This window comes from Salvelinus namaycush, chromosome 31, assembly GCF_016432855.1.
Source record: "Salvelinus namaycush isolate Seneca chromosome 31, SaNama_1.0, whole genome shotgun sequence".
Classification (NCBI taxonomy): Eukaryota; Metazoa; Chordata; class Actinopteri; order Salmoniformes; family Salmonidae; genus Salvelinus; species Salvelinus namaycush.
The window spans coordinates 33,944,374-33,972,036 of record NC_052337.1 but is presented as its reverse complement, the minus strand read 5'-3'; the positions used below and the strand labels follow the sequence as shown (position 1 = coordinate 33,972,036).

General features: G+C 45.2%; 1 protein-coding gene across 1 annotated transcript; it reads right to left on the bottom strand.

Annotated features, from left to right (window-relative positions):
• Nucleotides 1-10,982: 10,982 nt before the first annotated feature.
• On the bottom strand, nt 10,983-27,394 carry LOC120026499 (fibroblast growth factor 10-like). Its single transcript, XM_038971380.1, has 3 exons — nt 26,983-27,394; nt 12,385-12,488; nt 10,983-11,174 (listed from the first exon to the last, which is right to left on the bottom strand). Exons 1-3 carry the CDS (start codon nt 27,305-27,307, stop codon nt 10,983-10,985), a joined length of 621 nt encoding a protein of 206 aa, XP_038827308.1. The 5' UTR covers nt 27,308-27,394.
• Between the last annotated feature and the right edge of the window lie 269 nt (nt 27,395-27,663).

Below are 27,663 nucleotides of genomic sequence, written 5' to 3'. Positions count from 1 at the left end.
GCCAGGAAAACATTCCCCACACCATTACACCACCGCCACCAACCTGCACCGTTGATACCAGGTAAGATGGGGCCATGGACTCATACTGCTTATGCCAAATCGTCACGCAACAGGAACCGAGGTTCGTCGGACCAGGCAATGTTTTTCAACTCCTCAATTGTCCAGTGTTGGTGATCGCGTGTCCACTGGAGCCGCTTCTTCTTGTTTTTAGCTGATAGGAGTGGATCCTGGTGTGGTCGTCTGCTACAATAGCCCATCTGTGACAAGGACTGACGAGTTGTGCATTCCGAGATGCCATTCTGCACACCACTGTTGTACTGCGCCAGACGTTTCTGAGATGCTGGAACCGGTGCGCCTGGCACCGACTATCATACCACGCTCAACGTCGCTTAGGTCACTTGTTTTGACAATTCTAACTTTCAGTCGAACAGTAACTGAATGCTTCGATGCCTGTCTGCCTGCTTTATATAGAAAGCCACAGCCACCTGACTCACTGTCTGTAGGAGCAAACCATTTTCGTGAACGGGGTGGTTTACTTAATAAACTGGCCACTGAGTGTATTCTCCATTCTCACAATTTAAAGCTTTTTAGAGGTTATGCATTGTGTCACTGCTTTTGGCAACAACTGCCGCATAAACATGCTTTCTCTTTGCAAATTCTCCTTTTTTGGGAAATTATGTAGAACGTTTTGTAATTTGTAAGTCTCTTGCAATCAACAGTTTTTAAGAATTTAAACATGGTCCATGTGTTTTGATTCCCTGCATGGACTCTATTTATCTAGAGCTGCAGGACTAAACTGAGAGAGAAACTATCAGTAGAGGGGAGATTTATCACTGTGTGAAGAGTCTGGTCGTTCCATCAGCCAAGTTATTCCGCCGTGTCACAAGCCATGTACAAACTCACACCACCGAGACACTGCTGAGACTCAAAGTCAAACGACTTGGAGGCGGATCAGCACTGACTTCTAATGAACACTGCCCACACAGAGTTGTAATGCATTATTACAGCCCAAGCCAAAGCAGCCTTTCATAAAGGGCTGCAACAGTTAGTCGTTGGCTCTTTAATCAGCCCAATTCACTGTTTTTCAAAAACATTGTTAGTAGAGAAATGCTATTATAAGGGTTTACTGACACAAGTACCAAATATACTGGTGTACATTTGATCCAATGTCATTACTAATGTTTGCCATGTTCACTCTGCAGTAATTGCCTGTGATCAAGGCTAATAGTCGCGTGTGCTTGTGCTTCCAGGGGTAACAAAATCACGCCAGTGTCACGGGTCCAAGAATAACAAATATATTTTAATTTAGACTTGAAGCACATTTCTCCTGCGGATCAGGAGGGCCAGAGGGAGCCAAAGCTTAGCTAAGGCCTCTGCTCCGCTGGTCACAACAGTAATTGTTACTTATTAGAAAAGCTTTAGAGTCTTGGTTGGATGAGCCAAATATGGCATGTTTTCAGAAAGGCTTGACACGGATCATATATTGTCTGAACCTCCAAAACTTGGGAGAGTCAAAGCAATACATCAATATTAAACGTCTGTATTTGGATAACTTCATAAGCATGGAGAAAATTACAACATGGAATTTTAGAACAAGGATTTATAGCTCTTCATAGACAAACATCTGCATGCCTCAGTCACGGCTTGAATCAAAGGTGTGAAGAAAAAGCAAATGAACCTGAAGTGACACATGCTCTCTCTCTCTATATACCCTCTTTCCCTCTCCCCCTCTCCCCCTCATTTGCCAAGGCAAATGTTTGACACACCTGCTGAACCAAAATTGTAGTCCTCAGGAGATCCTGAAGAGGTCCAAGACTCAGTCTGAGCTGGCCCAGGCTTTAAATATGAAGTTAAATGCAGTAAAATGTCCTCTATTTATAGCCATCTAGCCATTTGATTCATTTGATCAAGCAAGGCAAGAGGCTCTTCAGAGACCCACAGACCCCATGCTCATCAAGGATGTTCCAGACTCACCTCTGTTCCTGGAGCTCCCTGGGTTCGGACCAACACCCCTGTGTCCGACCTCCAAAAACACACCAAAACCGTGGCTGTCAGAGTTGTTCAAATCTACTGCCTTGTCCACCAGAGCATCGGAAAGTGAGCTGTCCAGGATAAAATATTCACAGCTGGTCCTGTGGTTTGGTCATGAAGCCGCAAATTCCTTTGAGCAAACAGAGAAGCTGTGAATGTGTGAAGCCATCGGTGTGGATTTTATTTGAGGTCCAGACAGGTTTTTATTTAAGTCAAAATGTACAGTTATGAATATAACTACTGTTCCCTGAAGGAGGGAACCAGGTCTAACATACTATGGAAAGTCAAGACCAATCATATTCACCTGAATAAAACTGAAATCACACCCAGCAGCACCGAGCACACCCTCGGAAGCCCCACCTTCCTGGCTATAATACCGAGGCTCGCGTTCATTTCCTTAATTAAGTACCACTCTTGGTCTCAGCGAGACCAAACCCACTGATGGCGCGGGGCCAATACCTTGTTCCCTCCTTCAGGGAACAGTAATTATATTCATAATTGTACGTTCCCTTTCAGTCAGTCACTCTGTATAACATACTATGGGACATATAATCATGCCCCAAGCAGGCTCAGAGGGTACCAAACTAGGAGACTCACGGCAGCCCAAGCACACATAGGTTCCACCGGCTCCAAAAAGTGGTTACTGAAGCCAACTTCTTCCCTAATACTTACGCGAGAAGCCTGAACCGTCAGATCCTCATGAGGCCTGAAGTGTCAGAGCCTCATGAGGCCTGAAGTGTCAGATCCTCATATAGGGAACCAGAACCTGCTGCAACTTGGCTTCGCACACTGACATGCTGCCACTGCAGCCCAAGTCCATAGACCCCACGGTTCCAAGAACAATACTTACCCTGCGAGCCTGAAATGTCAGAACTCATACAAGGAACCGCAAGTCCAAAACCACAGAACACCTGTCGTGACTTGATAAAGCGGACACACGCGCAACATAGCATCGACAAGAGTCAATGAACCACCGCAGGCCGAGGCTCAAACCCACATGAAGCCTGCAGTGACCTGGAAACTGTGTACTCACATGCTGCCACGGCAGCCCAAGGCTCAAACCCACAGGGAACTGTGGTAGCCCGGATAAATGCGCAACCTTCACACTGCCTAACACCTACTCAAGGACCCAGCCATAAGAACACTATGAGCCACACTGGGAGCAGTTACAACCAAGCCATAAAACCTCACAAAGGTATGTGGGGAACCCCAACTCGCTGCAGCACAGATATCACCAATTGTCATGCCCCTGAACAATGCCCAAGAAGCCGCCACACCCCTAGTGGAGTAAGCACGCACACCGCTAAGCAACACTTATACTTTGCTGTCATATGCCAGGGAGATAGCCTCCACAATTCAATGAGAAAGACGCTGCTTAGAAAGCACCCTACCCTAGCCGGATTAGCGAAACAGACAAAAAGCTGGTCACAAACGCGGATATCCTTGGTCCTATCCATCCAGACTCAGACCATGCAACCTCCGTTGTTCACTGGAAGCAAATGGAGGAAGTGAAAAAGGGAACAGCCAGGGATCTGTAAGACATAGGCATAACCTTGGGAGCAAATGCTGCATCACTTTGGAGTCCAAACAGGAAGGAGGTACTGATAGTGCATGGAGATCCCCAACGCGCTTGGCCGACGCCAAGGCCATGAGCAGGGCAGTCTTGTAGGAATAGACCTTCAGGTCTAGAGACTCCCAATGGTTCAAATGGAGGCTCACACAGAGCATCCAGGACGAAAGCCAGTTCCCAGGTTGGTGCCATAGTCTTAGACACTGGTCTGAGCCGATGCACGCCTTTCAGGAACCGCCTCACCAGAGGATGAGACCCCGGGGTAGAGCCGTCAATCCCTACATGCCACGCTGAGATGGCTGCCATATAAACCTTCAATGTGAAAAAATAAATGCCCTGCTCAAAAAGCTCTTGCAAGCACATCAAAATGTCCGTTAAAGAGCACTGAAAAGGAGAAATTCCTTTAACCTGACACCCACCCTCAAACTCGTGCCACGTATATGTATACAACCCTCTTGTAGAGGCTTCACTCGCCGACTGTATAATCATAGTCACTATTTGAGGGTAAACCCCTAGCCGTCAAATTCAACCTCTCATGGGCCAAACCCAAAGATCCCATATCTGTGGTCGTTGGTGCCAAATACTCCCATGGGCCTGGGACAATAGATCCCGACAACACAGAACCCTCCACGGGTCCCCGCCCAACAGGCAGATGATCTACGGGAACCAGGGTTGTCTGGGCCAACGGGGAGCCACCAGAATCAACAACAGACCCTCCTAACGGACTCTCTCCACGGTGGCCTGAATTAGATCAACTGGAGGAAATGCATAGATCAGAGTCCGATGCCACTGCTATGCCAAAGCAACCGTTCCCACTGGAGTGCCCAGATCCTTCAATGAGAAGAACGGATGACAATGCACATTTTCTTGCGGTGCGTAAAGATCTATGTTGGCCCTGCCGAACCAGTCCCATATCTGGGCAACCACCAAGGGGTGCAGTCTCTCCACTCCATAGAGATAGGACCCCCCATCAACAGAAGTCCCAGAGGCACCACAGCTATCATAATAGAAGCCATCACACTCAATAACCGCAGGCACAAGCAGAAAGGCACTCGGTGCCCCAGCTGAAACCGAGCAAGACCGAGCCAGAATGCGACCCTTTTCTGTTGTGAAAGAAAAGCATGATTCGGAGTCCAAAACGAGATCAGTATTCTGATCCCTTGAGACCGCACCAGTGCCAAAGTCACCTTCGTCAAATAGAAAAGGTGTGGGGCAATAGGGAGAGCCCGAAAGGCAGGACCAGAAACTTTTAGGCCACACCCTCCAAATGAAACCTCAGAAACTTTATAGTCACATCTCAGATCTATGGCCGTGAACCAATTGCTGGGATGCACCGACTTTAATAGCCGGCGAAGTGTGAGCATTTTGAACTTTCAAACTTTGAAGTGTTTGTTTAAAAAAAGTCCAGGATAGGACGCAACCGTCTAAGAAGTACCAGCTGTACCAACCACTCTGTACTTCTGACACGGGGACCACCCGAATAGCCTGCATTTGAAGGAGAGAGGAAATCTCCTCTCTCAACACAGGCACTAAGGACCTCTGGGATCACTGACCTAATAACGTCAAGAAAAGGAGGAAGACGCACAGCGAACTGCAAACCGTACTCTCTTGTCACCATCCTCATCACCCATGGTGAAACTGTGCATGCCCGACACTGGACGGAGCACGCTGCCAATCTCCTACACATTATCTCCTGAAGGACCAGAGCGCCACCCTGAGGACTGGGATAATAAATGTTTTTGTCATGCTTGTTTTCATATCCACCACTCCACTCTCCACAACCATGTGTCTGAATTTGGGGAGAGATCTGTGTTTATTATTCCCACGCCTGGACATTACCGCACTTTCCACACCACTGAACACAGAGAAACCTTGGTTCGAAACAATGTGCTTTCATGGTACCGCCATTTTGATACGCGGCCCACACCGGGTTCGGGTACTTTGGCAACCAGTTCATTGCCCCCATTGACAGAGCCACTTGGGAGCACTGTTGCCACAGTAAATGCTCGGGGAGGAGGACCCCGAGAATCTGCCCCTTCCCCCAGCCTTCAGCTAGGGTCGCGAGGTCTGCTCCTCACCCCACGCAGTGAAAGAATCTGCTTTCACTCTGCTCTCCTTCGACCCAGCATGGCGTGCCAAGACATCCACCACAGCCCTGAAGCACCAATACGGTCAAAAACCATCCTCGAAGCTGCAACCCGCTTCTGGCCTGGACCCTTTACGCCTCAGAAACTTTATGCCTCAAAAGCCCGGCGAAGGATTTTAGTGTGATAAGGACCCTTAGAGCTGCATCCTGCTTTAGTTTCTCCTCGAAACGGGCCTGCAAGGGCTCCATAGCCGAGCCAAACATCCTTGTTGACGAAACTGGCTCATCTAAATACATCTGCCTGTCCCTCTCAGGAATCTGCAACAACATCAACCAGAGGTGGTGCTGAGTCACCGCCATCGCCCCCATACTTTTCACCCAGATTAGTACAGCGGGACAGACGTAACATAAAATTAGCAGTAGCAGAGAAGCTCTGAAACCGGCTTCCGCGCCTCCACGGTCTTATTCAGCTCTTGCAGCAAATCAATATGATACATCTGCAGCAATGTGAGCACATTCAACTGCCGGGCCGCCATGCCCTCAGCCTAGTACACTTGTCCAGCTGATCCGCCGAGAACCAGCACTGTTTATTCGGAAGCACCGTTCTAGCATTAGCCCACTTGTTAGCCTCTGGAGCTAAGTAACATGCCAGCTTTATATCCATAGGAGGTGTGCAAATGAGCCAAGCCTCCTCCATACCCTTTACATTTATGAACTCGCCATAACCTTGTAGCATCAGCCTGGCTGAAAGCGGGGGATCCTTTAGCTCATCTGCAAAATATTTAAACAGGGGTAAGCAATGCTTCACCACTGCAGGGACAGAAGGAAAATACCTTTCCCCAAACCTGGAGGAACTCTGCTGCGGGGGTGAAGAATGCCAATCCACCCCCAGATGATATACCGCCCTACGACACAGCTCCATCAAAAAGGTACATTAACCACCAATGGTTCACTCTCCCCCACCGAATCCAAAGCCGTGGCTTTAGGCTGCCCTGGACTGATGTCATCGGACTCACACTCTGACAACCCTCCATAGCCAATCAGGAATAGTATATCATCCCCGTAACCCATCCCCGTAACCCATCCCCGTAACCCATCCCCGTAACCCATCCCCGTAACTATCAGGAATAGTATATCACCCCCGACTCTGAACACTGCCAGAGAAACCGAAATGAGCCTCACTCGGCTGGGATGACAACCCTATCAATTCCGACCGCCACTGCTGCTCTCTCCCGGCTGCAGACAACCCCATTCCCGAGGTCGCTTTCCCTGGAAAGCCCTTTGCCAGCAGCCCAAATTTTCTCACAGGGTGAGCCTGATGCCCAATGGATGTTGATCTCAGCCGGAGACAATGGTCACACAAACTGGTCAGAGCCAAAGCCTCCTGAGCGTGTTTCCACCTCAGGCAAACAGGACAGCACTCCTGAGTATCTTTAATTTTCATTGCGAAACCATATATCCTAGGGCACGGTCGGAGGTTTAAACTCGTCCGGTTAGCCTTTTTGAATTTACTCTTAACATTGGCTATCTTACTTGAGCAAGGAAGCACTGGCTACACAAGCAAAGCAGAAAGTAGTTAGCTTTTAGCAAACACAAAAACAGATACCAAGACCCAAAACTCGCAACATCTAGGAGGATGAGTACTTTTCCCCCACTAACAGACACCTAAGTCGGAGCCGAATCTCGTAGTCTTCGAGTTCTTGAAAAGTTTGTATAATGCATGACACGTTGTTCCTTCAGACAGGCTGAAGAACAAAGAATTGAGGAAATGAATCTGAGCCCTGGTATTATAGCCAGCAAGCTGGGGCTCGGCATCTATTGGCCCGTTAGGCGTGATTTCAGTTTCTTCAGGTGAATATGATTGGTCATTGACTCCCCATAGTATGTCATACCGAGTGACCGACTGAAAGGGAACAGCAACTTTATACTGAATGCCCTTAAAACAACAAAACACTGATATGTACCTTTTCCGGAAGACATCAGAAAACACATTTTTGGTATTTGGTATTTTATAAGGATCCCTGTTAGCTGTTGTAAAAGCAGCATCTACTTTTCCCGGGTCCACAAAAAACATGAAACACGACATAATACGAAACATTCATAGACAAGAACAGCTCAAGAACAGAACCAAATAAATTTGAAAAGGGCACACATAGCCTACATATCAATACATACACACAAAATATCCAGGTCAAATAGGGGAGAGGCGTTGTGCCTTGAGGTGTAACTTTATCTGTTTTTTTAAACCAGGTTTGCTGTTCATTTGAACAATATGAGATGCAATAATGGCTCTATATAATACTGTATGCTTTCTTGAATTTGTTCTGGATTTGGGGACTGTGAAAAGACCCCTGGTGGCATGTCTGGTAAGTGTGTATGTCAGAGCTGTGTGTAAATTGACTCTGCAAACAATTAACAAATTAATGTATGTATTATGTATATATGTATATATTAATGTATATTACACAAAGTGATGCAGTCAGTCTCTCCTCAACTCTTAGGTAAGAGAGACTGGCATGCATAGTATTTATATTGGCCCTCTGATTACAAAGAAAAGGTGCCACTGTTCTGGGCCAGATGCAGCTTAACTAGGTCTTTCTTTGCTGTACTTGACCACGTGACTAGACAATAATCAAGATAAGACAAAACAAAGCAGGACTTGCTTTTGGAGTGTTGTGTCAAAAGTGTATATAGATGTTTAAGACAAGTTATGTAATAGATGTACTATAAAAAGTATAGCTTGAACCTGGTATTCAGATATTTAGGCCTACAATCTAGAATAACAACAAAATAAACACTTTTTCTGAGGAATGTTAGCCCTTGAATTTCATAAAGGAAAAAAACATGTTGCTAGTGTCTTGAATACATTTCAGTCTAATTGTACATGATATGTAGTTTACAGAACACCCAAGTAATCATATAAACAGAGCTTGAATGTCCTGTTAGAAGGAAAGGCAATTTGAAGTGTGCTCAAATGCATCATACTTAATCACGCTTGACATAACTATTACACATTTTGGATTATTGAGTCCAACAAAATATATAGTCCCTTAATACAAACACCACATGATCAACAGAGAGATTTTGATTCCATCTCACTCAGAAATAACCTCAGAAAGCAACAGATGTTGGAGTATTGATAGTGATTGATCCAATCCTGAACACGCCCTCGGGTGGGGATGGTGGGGATGGTGCGTGAACTGTATGTGTGTGTTTTGTGTTAGTGTGTCCTGATGCTTGTCTGATCCTGCTATTTGATGGAACTGGCCTGGAGGTTACGGGGAGAAGAAATAAAACATTACGCCATGCATAATTAGAATCAGCTCATAAGCAACTTTCTAATATGTATGTTATACCATATTCCCTCGCCTCCCTAGGAAGGCAGAGGGAAAGAACATGATTTGTACATCACAGGTCAAGGTGTTACGTGCTCTGCTGCTATGCCACCTCGAGAAAGCTTTTTTTCCTAAAGAAGAAATGTCTGCACTAAGTAGAGAGAGGCCATGTTCATGGTCATCGCTCCAAATTAAATGTACCCTTTGTTGGGAAGAGATAAAAGAACAGATGTATCCTTTACAACTCAATGAAGAACTCCAAATCACCACTTTATGCGGTCTGAAATGTGTGAAAACAACTGAACTACTCACAATTTAGCTCAAAAACAATATTTTTCTGAAGTCAATGAGATATCTGATACTTTAAATGTGAAGAAAAGTGCTTCTAGAATACAATGTTTTTTTTTAATGTTGCAGTAATCCTTCTCTTCTGTTTGAAATGTTACAGTTGTTTTTGGTAAAATCTCTGCAATTTTGTAAACTGCAAGATCTGTTAAGCAGACTGAAACTGTCACATTGTATTTCCTGTATGTAGTCTTCTTTGGCTGGTTATCGATTTGTGTATTTTTGTGGGCTGTAGATGTCCAATGTCCATAGCCTTACCTTATCTGTATTTCCGTTATTAAGGATTTAAGAATTTGCGAACTCCTAAGGGTCCGCTCCTTGTTTTCTCTAAAAACACTGGCTGGCATATGAATCTTGCACAGAATGTACCCCAGTTTGAGGTTTGTTTGTTTGTCTAACTTTTCCACTGTGAAACCACAAAGTCAATCCCTGAGTTATGAATGAATTTAGGAACAAGCTGTCAAATTTACTTATTGGATTTTCTGGCGTCTTGACGAGCTTCGAAACAGCTCCTTCCTTCTGCTCCAACTGCTAGGAAATCAGACCTTTTTCATACCTGTAGCCTACCCAACTAATTCATGAAAGGGTTGGTAGATGTAAGTTGATATGTCAAAAAGCATACCACAGTCGCCATTCATTTGTTACTCTGACCACGTAATACTGCTGTTGATACAGGCATGTGATTTGCAACTGCTTTTTTAGCTATAGTAAAAGAACAACAAAAGCTGAGTTTAGACCTACAGTTCATAATCTGTGCTGTGTAGTGCTGTGGTATTGTGAAATAAATAGGTGTACATCTACAAATAGACAATTATACATAGTAAAGAGAAATATATTTATTTTATTCATGTTTAAACGATAGATTAGTATTTAAAAAGAAGAGCATAAATGATAAAAATAATGAATTTGTCCATTCCATATTTTTGGTCTTTTTGGTTTCTTTAAATATTACATAAAATAAATAATTTATTTTAAAGCAGTCAGGTAAAGGAATGGAAATACCCAATACAGTGAACTTGCATGTTAATAAGGTTTATGCTATGGTGCTAACTTGACTAAATTCTCTGCATTTGACTCACTCCACGGCCCAGCTTCTCTTCCATCACACCTAAGTCACCCAAGTGCTTCCAGTACTGTACGTGTCTGTCACAAAGCATGAGTGTCAATTTCAGTTCCTTGTATGAGTTAGTACAGCATAAATACATGTAACTGCATCCACAGATCATCACACAGACAAATACACATGGTACACTCTGCCCTTTGACCCTGTCTTCAGTGACGCTGAATCAGTGTCCTTTTTTTGTCCTCTTATTCAGTATTCAGTTTTGTCTCCAACAGTTCGCCCATTGAAAATGATTTGGCACAGAAAAATGTTTCATATTTTCTCCTGTGCCGAATCATGACTTAAAAACAAATCTGTGCCATCATCAGTCAGACTCCGCGACAATGAGTTCAAACAGTTCCTTTACATAGTGCCTTCCTTCCAGAAAATACGTATAGTCTTTGCAAATCAAAAACATTGACTGCATATGACTCCATGATGTCTTTAATGGTTCCCAGTCTTTCCTCAGTGCAGTGAAACATTCCCAGGGGACGGAACTGTCCAATGCGGTGGCTACACCACTATGGGCAGGAAGTGGGTGGCAGTGTTTTTCCTTCGTGTTTTCTTGCCCCTCATGGGCTTGCCGTTGGCGCTCAGCCCCACGAACATGGGCTTCTTCTTGTTCCGCCACTCTGCTGAGGCATAGGTGTTGTACCTGTTCTCCTCAATCCGCTCGGTCAGCCGACAGTCAACACCAAAGTCCCTCTGGTGAACAAACAAGAAAAACAAATTGTGAGTGATTCGACAACTTTGGCAGCACAGGCAATGGAACTGGGGTCTACATTTGCATCATGTATTCAGTAAGCAGAAGTTCTCATCCAGATATCCAGGTTGGTTGGCTCCAATAAGGCAAGTTAACAACAATATAAATACATTCTTGCATAATGGCAGTGGGGTTCATCAGACTTCTAACAGACTGCTCTTGTCATTTAGTGTCCTGACTAACTAGACAAAAAAAGGGATACAGTCGTGACCCCGTAAAGAATGTTCCTTTCCCAAATGCTCTTTAGCCACAGCTGTTCAAATTGAATCCAGAAGTAAACTGAATGTTCCCAAATCATATGAGAATATTTTGGAAACACTGCCCTGGGTTCAACTCACGTTCGGCTACCTCTTTCTCATGGAAACTTGTGTGAAAATAATCTCCCACAAAATGGAATATATGAATGTAGAACCAGCTAACTATAATATAATACTTGTGTAATGAGGGACAGATATGCCACCAATGCTTTACTGAGTGAATGACAGTACCTTGGTGTGACACTTTAAAATACGTCATGGGAATTGTGTTCCCTAGCTAGAATGCTTTTTGTGTCTCATTTCATCTGATTTCACTAATAAGAGAGCCGTAGTAACAGCCTTTCACTGTTATGTTTCAGATGATGTGTGAGAGCACATGAAACAGTACCGGTAGCCCTTGAGGGCTTTTAGTAGAATGGGGGCTGTTGTATTGTGTTTCTCTGGTCTGAATAGAGCGGAGCACAAGGATGGTGTGGTATATGGGAGGATCTGTGTGTTTGGGAGAGAGGGACGGCAGGGGCGTCTCGGCTTACTTTCTCCAAGACGACAACTCTTTTGGCTGGGCCGACTTGTACTAGGGGATTATTTACGGGCAGTGGAGTGGAACTGTCCTTTAAAACAACCCCAGGCGTCTCTAAGGGCCCGGGGACAGAGGAGAGAAGAGCTCTCACACAACATCAAAGGAGCCAGCTCCTTAGGAGAGTATAGTATGGAAGAGAGTTATTTTCAACAGTAAGGTGGCAGTGTAAAAACACTACCTGGCAACTAACTAGTGAGTGTTCTGAACACTGAATCAGTCTAATGGGGGGTTTGTATACTCAGCCAAATAATTAGCTCTAGTTTTTGTAGGGATATTGTTATTCTGTGTGTGAATTTCAGTACAGGCTAAACTTACCGCGCCATAAAGCTCTCCTTTCTTGCTGATTGCCAGGTAAAAGTTACTGCTGAGCCCCTTGATGGCCACGATCCCAACATCCACTGACTTGATCTCCAGCACACCTGGAAGACACACAGACACATTATAGGTTAGTTATACCAGGCCAATACACTGAAGTGATAGTCATTGAATAATTTAACTGCATTGAGAAAGAATGCTTGTAAAAGCTGGCAGCGTTTGTGTTTTTGACTGCATACAGTTAGGCTCCACTGTTTATTTAAGCAATAAGGCATAAGGCAATATACCACGGCTAAGGGCTGTTCTTAGGCACGACTCAACGCGGCCCTTAGCCGTGGTATATTGGCCATATACCACAAACCCTGAGGTGCCTTATTACTATTATAAACTGGTTACCAACGTAATTAGGACAGTAAAAAGAAATGTTCTGTCATACCCGTGGTATACGGTCTGATATACCACGGCTGTTAGCCAATCAGCATTCAGGACTCGAACTACCCAGTTTATAATTGCTGTTATAGCATGCAGGCCAGTTGATTAAGTGTTACAGTGAATGTAAGTGGATACAGTATGTTGTAGTCCATGATGTTGTCAGTTACTACCGTCTTTTCCAGTATGTTTACTGAACAAATCTACATAAAAAGGTATAATAACTGCAGGCCTTGTCTACTGAGTCACACCGGGGGGTAGAGTCACACTGTTATCCCTGCCTGTTATCCCTGACCATGTTTTGAATAATCACAATCATCTTTGCTTGATCCCCCTCAGTAAACCACTGACTGGCTGCCTGGCTGTGTGTCTCTGTGCCAGTCATGGAGAACAGACAGGCTGAGCCGCCATTTCATTCCCATGCTAACGGGCCATAAGCCCTGAGTGAGAGGCGTTGGCTGGGGCTAAGCCTTGGAAAAACCATTTCTTTGCTTTGTTTGTTTTCGGAGTGGAGCGGCACGCTGGCGAAAGCCAAAATGTCCATATCAGTTTGCAGTCTGAATGTTTCTTGAACCAATTAGGGACTTAAGATGTGGAAACCAGTCTCCTTCATCCTAAAGTCAATTATATAAACCCATAAAGCTATCATGGGTTAGGGGGGATTAGCTCAGGACCAATTCTGGTAGAAGTTGGTCTTTGTAGCAAGCAGGGAGGCAGGGAGGTGGCTGGTCTGGCCCAGTGTGGAGCCTCCTAGCCTGGGTCAGAGGACAGTAGATATCGCCTCACAAGGTGGCCTTTGACAGGCCAGAGTCAGAGTAGTTAATGGCACCTGTCTACACTGACACTGACTCACCTTCACTCCCCCCCCCGCTGACATCTTTTATTCGTGCCATCCCTCTTTCTTACTCCTGGGATACACATTTGTAACATCCTGCTGTCCTGGTGTGATTTTATGGACCGCCTGAGACAAGGGGGGACCCCGTTTTAGGAGGGCTGTTGCAGGATTCTTTGATCAGGGATAAGTTGCTCAGGCATTTACCCATAAGTACTTGTTCAACTGGACATATCGTTCCTCTCCATATCTTCCTATTTGGGCTGTGTCCTGTCCCTGTACTGGGTTACATGTTATGGTTAACAGTTTTGCGTAAGATTATCTCACTTGGGGACTCTAGTCTACCCCTGCCATGGACTTTCCCATGTAAACCAATTTCTACTTTGAACCAATACAGTTTGCAGCTGTGGATTCTACTCAAAGGTCATGACCTCTTTTCAGACTCCCCACCCCCTACTTTTTCTTCCACAGTCGAAGACTGAAATAGTACCTTGGATGTGTAACAAAGGAGGAGTGTGAAAACATATAAGCATACTTCTAAAAGTGCTAGTATAAAACTCATGACACCATAAAACTATGAATAATTCCATTGATGCAGTGTACAAAATAAAGACATTCCAGTCCCCGTACTGTGAAAACGAACTCCTAGTACATTGTCGATGCCTAAGCTAAACCATTTAGTAGGAATTGGCGGTGAGGTTTTATCTGCACCTGTGAACCGGCAAAACAAGCAGTGTGGCCGCCACTCAACAGGCGGATTAGACAGGTTTCTTTATACACAGCGGGCGTGAGAGAGCCCCTTCCGTATGGGCTCTGGTTGCACACAGCTATTGAGTGTGGTGGTAAGGTTATCCGGCCTGGTCTCTGCTCCTCTGCCTTCCCTCAGGTTCATGAACAGGGGAGGGGAAGGGAGGGATGAAAGGAGGAGAAGAGAAATTGGATGACAGTCAGTGGGATTAGAGGGGAATAATCCCTGATCAAAGGGAGGGAGAGAGAGAGGGAGAGAGAGAAGGAGAGAGAGAAGGAGAGAGAGAGGGAGAGAGAGGCAATGCCAATTGATACAGGTGTATGGAGACCACGTACAACTAAATTGTACGGAAATACAATATACTGCAAAGACATGCACCTACTTTACAAACTCACACTGACTCACAGTTAAACACACAAACACACAGGCCCGTTCCGGAATACCCGTCTTTGCGTTCTAAATTGGCATTTTAGGGTATATGAAAAAAATACGTTTTATATTACGTGGAATTTCCTAAAATGTTGTATACTTTACATGCCAGGATGTCAGACTCATTTCGCCGTTTCATCTAGTAGAATTCCCTGCACATTATTAAGGAAGAGATTTGTCTTTCCAGACACGTGTGTTTGATAACAGCTGCGATTCAGCTGAGGGGACGCGCTGCACCAAAACTAACAAAAGGCGAGAATCAACGCAATTTCGCTTTAGATTACAAATTCTCAGTAGGATGAGCCTAGTATGCTAATATTTGCTGCTTACTGCATTAGCTTTACTAAACAGTACGTTCTAATTGCTGTAGTATGTCGTACTATTAGTACACTGTATGTCGTTTCAGTAAGTAGTAGGCATGCCAGATCTCAGACACAGCCACAAACACCTTCACCATCTGCACAAGAGTGAATGGTTCAAAACAAGTTTCAAGTCTGAGCTCCCCTGTAATATAAGTGACACTGCAGTATTTTAGGTAAGCTTGCAATGTCAAAATAAGATCTATCTCTGCCGTGTTGAAAGTCAGGCACCTGTTTTAGCCTTTTGCTTTGGGCCGTTTGATGTGGTGCGTTAAAGCGAAACCCTTTTTTATGACCCCCTTGCCAGTCACCAGAACCTTCACCTGTACTCTGGAGTTGAAAGGCAGGGCTGTAACAAAAGGCTTAGATTGCAACAATACTCTATCTGAGGGCGGCACTGAACAGACCAGAGACTGAAACATATTGCTCCTGGCAGCTCGGCACAGGTCAGAACAGTACAGCACAGGGCCAGACCCATTTCTCTTCAGCCCCTCTGTTCACAACAGTAAAACGAGTATCCTTACTCTATCTCTCTCTTTGCTTCGTTCCTCTCTCTCTTGTCCGTCGCTTATCTCTGCGCGTCTGTTTCCCTCTATCTTTCTCTCCGTTCTGCCCCGTTCCTGTCTCCTCACTCTGGTTTCTTTTTATGCCTGGGGGGTTGTTGTTTTTCTACCTCTGGTTGGCACATCGCCCAAAACTTTTATTTCTATTTTGTGAGGGTGAACTTTTAAGTGCAGCGAAACAGTTTTATGACCAATATTGAAAGTGTAATAAGCAGAGTTTTCTTAACAAACAAGAAAAAAAGGTGCTGACATTCTGCAATCGACATTTTTCAGAAACTACGAAGACAAACACCTGTGTATATAACAGGACTGTGTTAGTTTTATATGGCAGATGAATAAAAACCAGGCCCCAAGGTCCTGTAACAGTCGACTGCAGTCTTCAGTGCTAATGAAGGGTTAGTTCCAGATACAGTATGGACAAGACTATATAAGAGTCCAAAATCAGTTTTCCACCTCATTTCACTCTATGAAGCTGTATTTGTGCTACCTAGATTTGAGGTCCAATGTTTGCTTGCCTCACTAAAGGAATTTACTGCTGCACACAAGAAGAGGCAGTGTGTTTATGGTGTAATGAGATACCGTATGAGTGCAGGTAAAACATTTCTGAAATATCTTTCTTTAGATAAGGTGAGTCATCTGACTTCTTTCTCTTTTCAACCTCAATTGGTCGATGTGGTTTCACAGTATTTGAGTAATTTGTGTTTCTTGGGTTTCTCCTACAGTACCATTGGCAGAGGCTATGGCTGCTAATTACAGCGTTACTGGAGAGCAGACAGTCTTCTGGTGGCTCAGTTCAGCTCTGCTGGCTGACTGTCCATTGGGTGGTCAAGTCAACTGCCTGGTGTGACTCCCATCGGCAGCAGCCTTGGCTTCTACCCTGGGCTCTGTAGGTGGCCTCTCTCCTCCCCTCCCCTCCCCTCCCCTCCCCTCCCCCCACAGACCCCCTATCTCCACATAAGGCCGTGGTTTCTTGGCAGGGTGACAGAACTCCCGTTATCGCATCTTGTCAAAATGACCTCAATGCTTTCACATTTGTAGCTTCATCCAGCCAGCTTTACCACTGAGCCCACTTACCACTTCTATCGCTGTGTACTGTATAGAAGACTACACACTACTATAGAACATACAATGCACGCCGTATTCTGAGAGAAATACCTTTTCTCATCAACACCAGGCATCAATTCGATACTAAAGTTTAAGCAGCTTAGATGCCACAAGACCACCAATGTCGTCAACCCAGAGTGTGTGCATAATTGTCCTGGGAAACCTAACTTGCTGCCCTTATGACAGGCAAGTCTTTCCTATTAACCTTCCAGATTCAGGGGTGTAGAGGCAGCTCATGTCCTATTAAACGGGGGCTGGGTTAGTGGCATGAGGGGGTGGGGTAGTGGCAGGAGGGGTGGGGCTGGGGATAGGGGCCGGAGGGGTTGGGGTTGTGGCAGGAGGGATTGGGGTAGTGACAGGAGGGGTTGAGGCTGGGGGTAGGGGCTGGAGGGGTTGGGGTAGTGGCAGGAGGGGTTGGGGTAGTGACAGGAGGGGTTGGGGCTGGGGGTATGGGCCGGAGGGGTTGGGGTAGTGGCAGGAGGGGTTGGGGTAGGGGCCGGAGGGGTTGGGGAAGTGGCAGGAGGGGTTAGGGTAGTGACAGGAGTGGTTGGGGTAGGGCCCGGAAGGGTTGGGGTAGTGGCAGGAGGGGGTGGGCTGGGGGTAGGGGCCGGAGGGGTTGGGGTAGTGGCAGGAGGGGGTGGGGTTTTGGCAAGAGGGGCTGGGGTTTTGACAGGAGATGTGGGGGGGTGGCAGGAGGGGTTGGGGTAATGGTAGGAAGGTTTGGGGTAGTGGCAGAAGGGGCTGGGGCTGGGCCTGAGCTGGGGTAGTGGCAGGGCAAGGGTGGGGGCTGGGTTAATGGTGGTAGAGGGGCCTGGGGGACTGGAGTAGAGGCAGGGAAGGGGGGGGGGGGGTGCTGGGGTAGTGGCAGGGGAGGGGAGGGGGGACTGGGGTAGTGGAAGGGCAGAGCAGGGGCTGAGGTAGTGGCAGGGCAGGGCAGGGGGGGCTGAGGAACTGGGTTTGACCCTGGGCTGGCTCCTGACAGCAGTGCCTCGCACCTTTGATCTGGCCTCCACAGGCCTCTGGCTCCCAGGCTCCTGAGAGATCAGTGCAGCAGGGTCTGGGCTCTCTTGAGGGGCCGGCTTCATTAGGCTGCAGAACAACACAGCTCTCCCCCCACCAACCCCACTCTACACCCCTCATCTCCCCTACAAACTCCCCACTGCCTCCTAAACATGGTCAGTGGTGACTCCAGATGAACTTAAGGTTAGGGAGGGCTGTAAAAGTGTTTCCCCAGTTTATCTTAGGCCCGTTTGAAGATTATATTGCTGCTCTGCTCCCATTGTATGGCCCACGACTGGATATGAGAAGGTTAGGTACGTGTAAACGTCTGCGTTTTCAATTGTAAAACCGGTTTTACCACTTGAGGTACAACTTTCAAAGAAAATTATGATTTATTTTCACACGAGGGAGGATGTTGGGATTTTAGAGATATAAACTGACAATTCAAACAATTCTATATTATATTAAATCAATGAATTCAAATGCTCTTTGCAGAAATATACAAAATGTGTCACTTCTAAGACTGTTAGGTTTCTGTACAAAAACTGTCGTTCATGTTTTGTTTCCACTTCTCAACAATCACCAGTTTGATTTGCATTACTTGAGGTTAAGAGTGACTAACATCTAAGGCGAGAGATCTTCCCTCCAACAACTGGCGACAGCCTGATTGACGATCTGTCAAATTCACTATGACACAGGGGTTCATATCCGTGGAACGACTTCAGCGTTAAGGGCATAAGGAACACTAGATCCATTGAGAAACACAAACGCCAGTGGGGGCGTTGTGGGAATTGTATACTTTGTGAGTAATTTAAGTATTGGGGTAGATAAAGTCGGACAATATCCCACTCCAGCTGGACAAGACGTCAAAAGGTTTGTGCAAAAGAAAACTTGAGGATGTTTTCGCCATCCACTGTCATTGTAATTTACGACTACTCAATCATTTTTTGTTTATTAGTCACTTTTCACAGATATTTTACACCACGATGGGGGTTACTCATGTAAATTGCTAGTAACTCATCGGTGACTGGCTAAATCTGTAGGATGGTGCTTTCAACTTATTCATGGCTGTAATGTGACGAGAGCTTGTGATGGATGTAGTGTGAATGTAGCCTATTGGTGCTAAATAGCGGACGGTGAGCAACATCCAATGAAAACATCACCTGTTCACTGTCTACATCTTCACCTAGCGACAGTTAAGTTATACATTTTTGTTTCATGAGGCTGTTAAGTTGTGTTTTAGATCCATCTCCACACAGAAGTTGTACATTGAATACTTCTTATCCATCCTACTGTCAATATTGTTTTCTTTGCTTGAAACATGGATAAACAGCAGTCTTACATGGGAGAAACAGTGTCGAGCTGTGTGTGATTTTAAACCTGCCAGCAAAGCATGATTAAAAGCAAATCCAGATACTCAGAAGAAAATAATCACCTGTAATGAGTATAAATGTGTTGTTTCAAATACCTGAGCTCTGTTTTCCAGCCAACAGATAGCATTAGATTTCTCTGAGATAGAACATTCACATTAGCATGGTTTGAGATCAGCTTACCATGCCGGGTAATAGTATCACTGTGTATTGTGTCAATGGTGGTTTTAAGGACGTTGCAAACCAAATGAAATGCATGTTGATGTTCACGGTGGTTTCAGAAAAAATGCAGTCTTCTCAGATAATGTGATTTACCCAATGCTATTGGTTCTGCAGCATAGTACCTATGCCAGTAAATGTCAAAACGTGCCATCGGGCACTGAGTGCTTACCATATGAATGTGTGTTTACGGGTTTGATCTGGCAAGGTAATTTATAACCTTTCTTGCATTTTGCATACTGTATGAATGGGTAAACATAATGTTGTGATTCCAATTGTTCTGGACATTCTATAGACTCTTTGAGGCATTTTACGTAATGAACCCGGGGTCATTGGGATTTAAGGTCCCATGTTTTTGAAGTCCAGATGCCTTTTTACTGCTGGGGAAAGTACAATGCACTGCAGCACTCAAGCACTAGGCCTAACAAACTAATCCTCTCCAGAGCCTATCACCACAACTTTCAACATTTCCTGCTGAAAATGCATCAACAGCTTATCCTCTGGTTGTTCCTCTGGTTGTTGTGTTGGATCTGTTGTCTTAGGTCCCTCCAGATTTTGGGCAGGATTCGAGTATGTAACACATACTTTTTTACACTTTACTCTGTCACCATCAAACACACACGTGGCGGCACATAGGCTTCTGTTCCCTCTCATAAATGTCAGAGCAGGCACCCATGTGGATGGGGACAGTGTTGGGCCAGCGTTGGTCCAGTGTGGGAACGTGTTGCATTAGTGGCCAGTAAAGCAGTGGGGGTCTGGATATAGGATCTGTGACGGATAAGATCCAGGGCTCCTGCTCAGCCACCAGTTGCCTCAGGACAGCCCCCCTAGTGCCCCCCTAGTGCCCCCCCACGTCCCTGCCTCTTGCGCACGCAATGGGTAATTAGCTGGCATTCCTGCCTGCTCCTTTAAAACGGGACGGGCTGTCCAGATGCGTCTCTGGTCCGAGCACTGATCTCCCTGCGCTACCTTTGATGATTCCATTAAGACTCTCTCTCCTCTCTCTCTCCCAGACTTCCATCTGTCCCACCACACTCGGTGTGTGTGTGTGTGTGTGTGTGTGTGTGTGTGTGTGTGTGTGTGTGTGTGTGTGTGTGTGTGTGTGTGTGTGTGTGTGTGTGTGTGTGTGTGTGTGTGTGTGTGTGTGTGTGTGTGTGTGTGTGTGTGTGTGTGTGTGTGTGTGTGTGTACATACATCTTGAATGTGTTGTGATGTCTGTGGTTCTCAATGATTTGCGACTTTGACCTAATCTAGTGAATGTTTGTAACATTGCAGCACCTAAACACATGAAACATGCTCACATTTCTTTCACCTGGACAGCCTACCATTCAACTACATTGGCCTATACCATTGATTTCTTACCAGGTTATATTTAGCAATGCATCTTCCAAAATAGAGAAAATGCCATGTATCTTTACCAATCCTGTGCTCTGGGCAGCAACATACTATTGCAGAGCTGACGGCATGTTCAAAAGTTGCTCTTCTGTTGAATCATTCTGACGAATTGTGCCTTTGACTTTCTGGTTTGGTTTAAGGAATAAGTCAAATCCTGCACGTCTGTGAGGGTATTGAATACGCACATAAGGTAAACATTGAAAACTCAAAACCAGTTAATCAAAACAAAGATTGACAATTTAAAATTCCAGAGAATTATAATCCATTCTTCAGAGAAGAGAACTGCCCAATGAAGCTTTGACGTTTCCAGAGAGGTTGCTGACAGACAGAATAAAGAGGTGGCTGGATGGTATAGTGGCATGTGGTTCACGAAGTCTGTGTTTTATTACAAAAATGTTCAGATGAGTCAATGATTGACACAACAGTAAATTGATGGGTGAATATCAGGAAGCGCTGAAAGAATATGCGTAAATAATGATTTTTAAAGAATAGGGGAAAACTGTGAGTACAGAGAGCGATGCCTCAGTTCCCCCTTGTCCCCTGCGACTTTGGTCAGAGTCACCGCATAGAAAAATATGAAAACTGCTAGCTTTCCTTATTTGAACATACACACGCAAGCACGTACGCACACGCACGCACGCACACGCACGCACGCACGCACGCACGCACGCACGCACACACACACACACACACACACACACTCACTCACTCTCTGACTGCAGCTTGTTAGAGACAGACAGGACAAAATGATAGTGGGGAGACAGTGGTGTTCTCCTTTAAACCAACCCTGCCACAAATGACCCTCTCTTTAAGTAATGGGGTCAAAGGTTAGTCATACATCTGGACATCCATACCTCCATGTTGAACTCTAAATAGGGCAAACGAGGGGGCAGAAACAATAAGATGCTTGAGAGACAAATCTAGGCTTCCCTGGACAACCTTCTTGTTCAAGAGGGGTTAGTTGAAGATGAGCGAATGATAAATTATTAAGTTTGTAAAGAACTGGCTTGCCTTCAATCATTGAGGTTCAATTTCACTATGAATCATAACTTTCACACTTTAAACAAAACCGATTTGTACAGTAGGCCTTCACAAATCTATGTGAATGCACAACCTGTTTAAACAGCTCCAACTTCCCCTTTGATAAGGGAGATACTGCTGGAAAGGTCTAAAGGCAGAAAGTGTCGACACAAGTCTAACAACCCGGGGGTGTAGGGGGTGTAGGAGGGTGTAGGGGGTGTAGGGGTGGGTGTCCTGTGCCAGCGGTGTCTGCTTTTAATGACTTCCTGTTGGATGAGGCTGCAGCCTCTTCCATTGATGGAGGTATTATGGGGATAATAATAATAATAATAATACATACCATTTAGCAAATGCTTTTATCCAAATCCATTTACAGTCATGCATGCACCCATTTCCATATGGGTGGTCCGGCGGAAATCAAACCCACACTCCGCCGTACTCTACCAACTGCTGTTATACTGTTATGCTACGTAACATAGAATGTTCGTACTACCATTTTCACAAGCAATGCAAAAAGAACAAGCAATGCAACAACAACAAAAAGCAATGCAACAAAAAAGAACTCCTGTGTACTAATTTATCCTGAAACTTTGAAGGCCTAGATTAAAATAATCCCTAAACATGTTGCTTCTAATTATAAGTGTAAAAGGACAGGATGTAGCAGTCAATTAGACACATCCCGCATATTCTCTAAACCCCTGGCCAAACAATTATTTATGAATCAGAAAAGAGAAAGCCTATGAAGATGTTAGGGTCAAATAGATTTTTTAAAGCACTGACACTAACCTTTTGTACATCTACACAATCCTCATAACTCACTTTTATTGCCTGTGTGGTTAAGATTTCCCACGAGAACCTCACATGGGCACTATAACCACAGAGAGGAGGAGAACACTCAAGAGAGAGTGCCATCCATGTGGTGCAGACGGGTGCAGTTACAACATACATTTACACATTTCACATCATGGTTTCTTGCTATCCTCTCATAAACACATTATAAAGACACACACAACCACACTCTTGCTAGGAGAAACACAAACCAGTGAGAAAACACACAGCCTTGCGTTCCAACACCACCATCAGGCTCACGATGAAGCATGTAAGAGCCAAAAACTATAACTATGGGCTGAGAAAAAGGACAACATAAACACATAACTATTAGGAGCAATAATATTTCTACAACATCCACTCGCCCCTTTTGATTGTTCATCATCAACCAGTCATATTAGTCCATTGCCATAGGTACCACTAGTCTATAGCCAATTTCTTAGCTCTTTTGCAACGACGTGGTTCTACTGCTGAGCCATGGAACACCAGAGCCCCCATCCCCCATTTATGGTCTTGTGGAACCATAAAAGTACTAGGTTTACCTAGCCCTCCCATCCTCTATGCTACTAAGACCTCGTTTGCAGCACTTAAGAGGATTCCTGTTGTCAGAACCATTTCCTTTCACAAATCTTCGAAGAAATGATGAATCCTGCTATAGAACCAGCCAGGACAGCAGAGGATAACAAACACTATCAGGTTGGATAGTTATAGGGCCACTTTGAGTCAGTCAAAGGAGCTTAGGATTCAGCCAAGTTTGACTTCATTGGATATGGATCTAGAGGTATCTGTATCAAATGTTGCAATATAAAATGAAACAGCACCTTGTCCAGGGTCCTTGTCTACATCAAGGAAAGGAGTAGACCATGACATGACAGAAGAAGTGCTGATACTACTTATTCACTGTGCTTGCTGTACACCAGCATCTCCTCCAGGGCTCAACACATCAACAATCTCCTAATGCACTAGTACTTGACAAAAACAAATGAGTTTGGCTTTAGAACAGGCCATTTTGTCAGGGATTGCCTGCAATGCTAATTCAGCAGCATCAGATTAGAGCGAGGGCTAAGTAGGGTGAGAGGAGGATAGATGGCTGCTGGCCTCACCCCTCTGTGTTGGACAGTCCACAAAGTCGGCAACATGATTGGAAAGAGTCGGACTCTGTGGAGCTCACGATCCAACCTGCAGTTGAACCCTAAACTGCCCTCAATCAAAACTATCAGGGTCTAATGATGTTCATTAGCCGGACCCCCTTCTCCCCAGTATCCCCAAGTATATAACTGCAGACCACAGTCCACTGTGGATGAATTCAGTCGTCTATTAGAGAGTGCTTTTTTCGATTCCAGTTTCTTTCATTGATAAGCAAAGTGAAGGGAGAGGACAGGGAGAGTGGGGTCCAGATGCCAAATCAGAGAAAATCACTAAGAGAAAAAACCAACACCAATCTGTTATAAACCGTTTCTTATTGGTCAGTGACATTCTAGAATAGAACAGAAAATACATTGGGCATGTTGAATAATTCAGTATGAAAATAAGCAGTTTGTTTGCTTGGTTCCCACATGCAGTGTCTTAATACTATAATACTCTAATACTGGATAGTAACGTGCAGAAAAACAGTGTGACACTGTAGTACTGAGCAGATGGATTCTGAAAGGGAATCACACAATATGGGCTGGATTGGGTTTCAAACAGCACATAGATAGGTCTTTTGTAGAGGGCTGAGAGAGAGAGGGGCTGGGTAACACACCGGTGCAGCACAGACCTGACCAACACAGCACACAAAGAGGCTCTAAGAGCACAGGTTTGTACTCCGACAGTGTAGCCTACCTACCTACGTATTTCTACAATGGTTATCATATCATTCTTCAAAAAGCTATGTTATCAGACTTCATTTTATTTAATTAGAAGATCTTTCGTTCATTCGCCTTCTGACTCCACCGTACGTAAACATCTAGCCTCTGTACATGGGCATATCAAAGCTGCAGAGGATAAAGACCCTAACAGGCTACAATTCTGTGGGCAGTGGAGGCCTGGCCAGGCAATGCCTACTGGTCATACACTATGTAATTAGAGACAAATTCACCATATTCTGCCACGCATCAGTCTACAATGACATCTGAGTTTACAGACAGACACACCTTCTCAATGTCTGCCTTGCCTCACAAAGTATGACACATTTTCACGCATGCTGGAGACAATCCAAGTGAACATATTTCAGAACAGCACGAAACTGGAGATAATGAAGTGAAGGTGTTCCCACACACTACAGTCTCTGTCCTGATGAGGAAGGTCTTCTAATATTTGGTTAATTTTAACCCAAAAATGAATTCCATGATGTTGCAGGATACTACCAGACTAAGAGGAGTTGACAGGCTAGATGAACATGTACTCATCACCATTTTATTGCACATTTTTCAGCTGTCCCAGGGTTTATGACTGGACAAACTGCTGGGCAAGGACAAAAACAATCGCTACCCCAGCATCTCCCCCTTCACCACCAACAAATAGAAGTAACATTACCCAGCAGCTCTCTATATTTCTGCTGCTCTGAGACATTTCAACTAGTCAACAAGTCTCCCTTTTAGGACCAAACCAGGAGACCTGAAATACCAGTCTGAAGTCTCACCTGTAGTTTCTGCAGTTTCCAAATACATCAACCAAGAGGTGTTTATCATCTTATCTTATGCCACATCTTTGACTTTTCACCGCAAGGTTTCAAGTCAGAGAGACAGAGAACAATACTGCAACCTGGTGGGCATTTTTCTTTTGGATTCATAGAAAATGTTTTGTGTTTAAAAGTGGCACGTGTCCAAGCTGTTTTGATCGATTCAGATGTATCACCCCTTGGTAGTTCTCTCACTTTGCCTCCAACGGGCCCAGGTCCTCTGCCTCCCCCCAGACATTCGTTCCTAGCCCTGTCTAGCTACACTTCAGACGGGACCGTATTTGGGCAACATGGGATCTGAATTCCCTAAGAAGTGCTCTGTCCATCTGGTTTCAGAATTATTACCAGGCAGGCTTGTGCCTAAGGTCATTGTGGGAGCTAATGACAACCGCATTATATTCACATGTGGTGGGCTATTGGCGGGAACCACTCACATGCAGCATGCATTGGACACTCACCACAAAACACTACGCACTTCTCTTGTTTTTCTTTCTCTTTCTAACTGCCATCTTTCCATAAACAAGCAAGGTGCCCCTACAGCATATTGTGAAGTGGATTTCAAAAAATCTATGTATTACATTTCTGTCTAAATGTTTTGAAGCATTAAGGGTAATTTTAGGGTAGATCAAGCCTAGGTGTTATAGCCGCGACCTGATCTCAAACCTTGAACTTTTGGTGGTTATTGACACATCCGCTTCTGATGGTTAAACTCTGAGTGTGCTGAAGGCGAGAGGACGCTCTGCTAATTGAAATTCCTTCAGCCATGTCTTGCAGAGCCTCAGCGTCTGAGTGGCACTGTCTGAGAAGAGAAGCCACACATGGGCTCCACATGGCAAAGCCTTCTTTTATTAGGGCCAATGTGCGCACAGCGCACTGACGGGAAAGTGTACAACCAGCTTGGAGAGAGCGTGTGGCGGCCAGGTGCTACGAGCATTGGCTGGGGTGTCTGGGGTATCGCTCGCCGCGTAGTAATCTTTACGGCACCCAGGCAGGCAAGTGTAATGATTAGAGCAGTATAACGATGAGCTGAGAGATATCATTCTAAGCAGGGGTGTGGATGGATACAAGCACTTTGATACAGATATTAATGTCAGCCCATGACAGACACAGCTATGCAACTGGGAAGTGATGATGATGAAGAAAACCTCAAATGATGATAACACTATATTTGCCACTAGTAGCACTAGTTTTATTACATATAACATTGTAATAATAAAATATAATAAGTCACCAAAGAAAGCATATAGGGATGTGATCCCTAAGATATTTGCTCAGAGAGAAAAGGGTTATTCGGGTTATTTCTAATTGGTTCCAGTAGACGTGCTCTAAAGGAAAGTCCACTGAATTACTGAGGCAACAACCATGCTGCTTCCACTATCCAAGAACCTTCTGCTGCCCAGGCAGAGACACGAAACACAGGCTACACATCTATGCCCACTGATGCCCACCACAATACCAGGTAAGGTTCGTGTTATGTGTGGAGGCAGTGGAGCCAAATCTAAGGCAGGGAACCAGAGAGCAGTGCTATAATAATGGGGGAAAACCAAACTCTATGGGACTCACATGTGAGAGGGATGAGAAAAGAGGCAAAACTCACAAAACATAAGCTGAGTGAGTGCATATTTTCTGGGGGTTACTTACTGTAGAGATCGTCTTTGTTTTTGGTGCCATTGACTTTGCCATTTTTATCAATCCTGAGAAAGAACTTCTGATAGGAGTAGAGTTTCCTCTTGCGCACGTCTCCTTGGAGATGGTTATAGCTGCGCACATGCCGCCCCACAACAGTGTCTGAAGAGGCGTTGGCAGCCCTGGACAAGCGCGCCACGGAGCGAGTGGCGACCCCAGGTGCAATCGGATGACACGTGGAGGGCTGTGGACAGAGCAGCAGGACGAGCAGCACTGAGAGGATGGACAGACGAATGCAGGACCAGGCGGCGGCACCCTTAGTCACTGTCCATATGCACATTGTACTGGAGCTGGGAGGACTGGAGAAAAGCTCACAGAAAGGACCATGCTGGATGGGGGAGAGGGAGAAGGGCTGAGAGCGGGAGATGGAACCCCCGGCGGATGACGACGACAACACTGCCGCTGCTCTTTCTGCTGCTTATTCCTCCCGTGTTCCAAAGGAATGTGTCAACATACATAACTCAAAACTGGGAAACCAGCACCTCTCGCCCTCTGCCACTCACTCTCCTCGTACAATACTAATGAGAAGCTACCTCTACCACCTCTGGAGAGGATGAGATAAGGGGAGGTTTAGAAGAGGGGACGGGGAGACACCAAAAATGTTCAAAAAAATGAATAAATAAAACAAATCTCAAG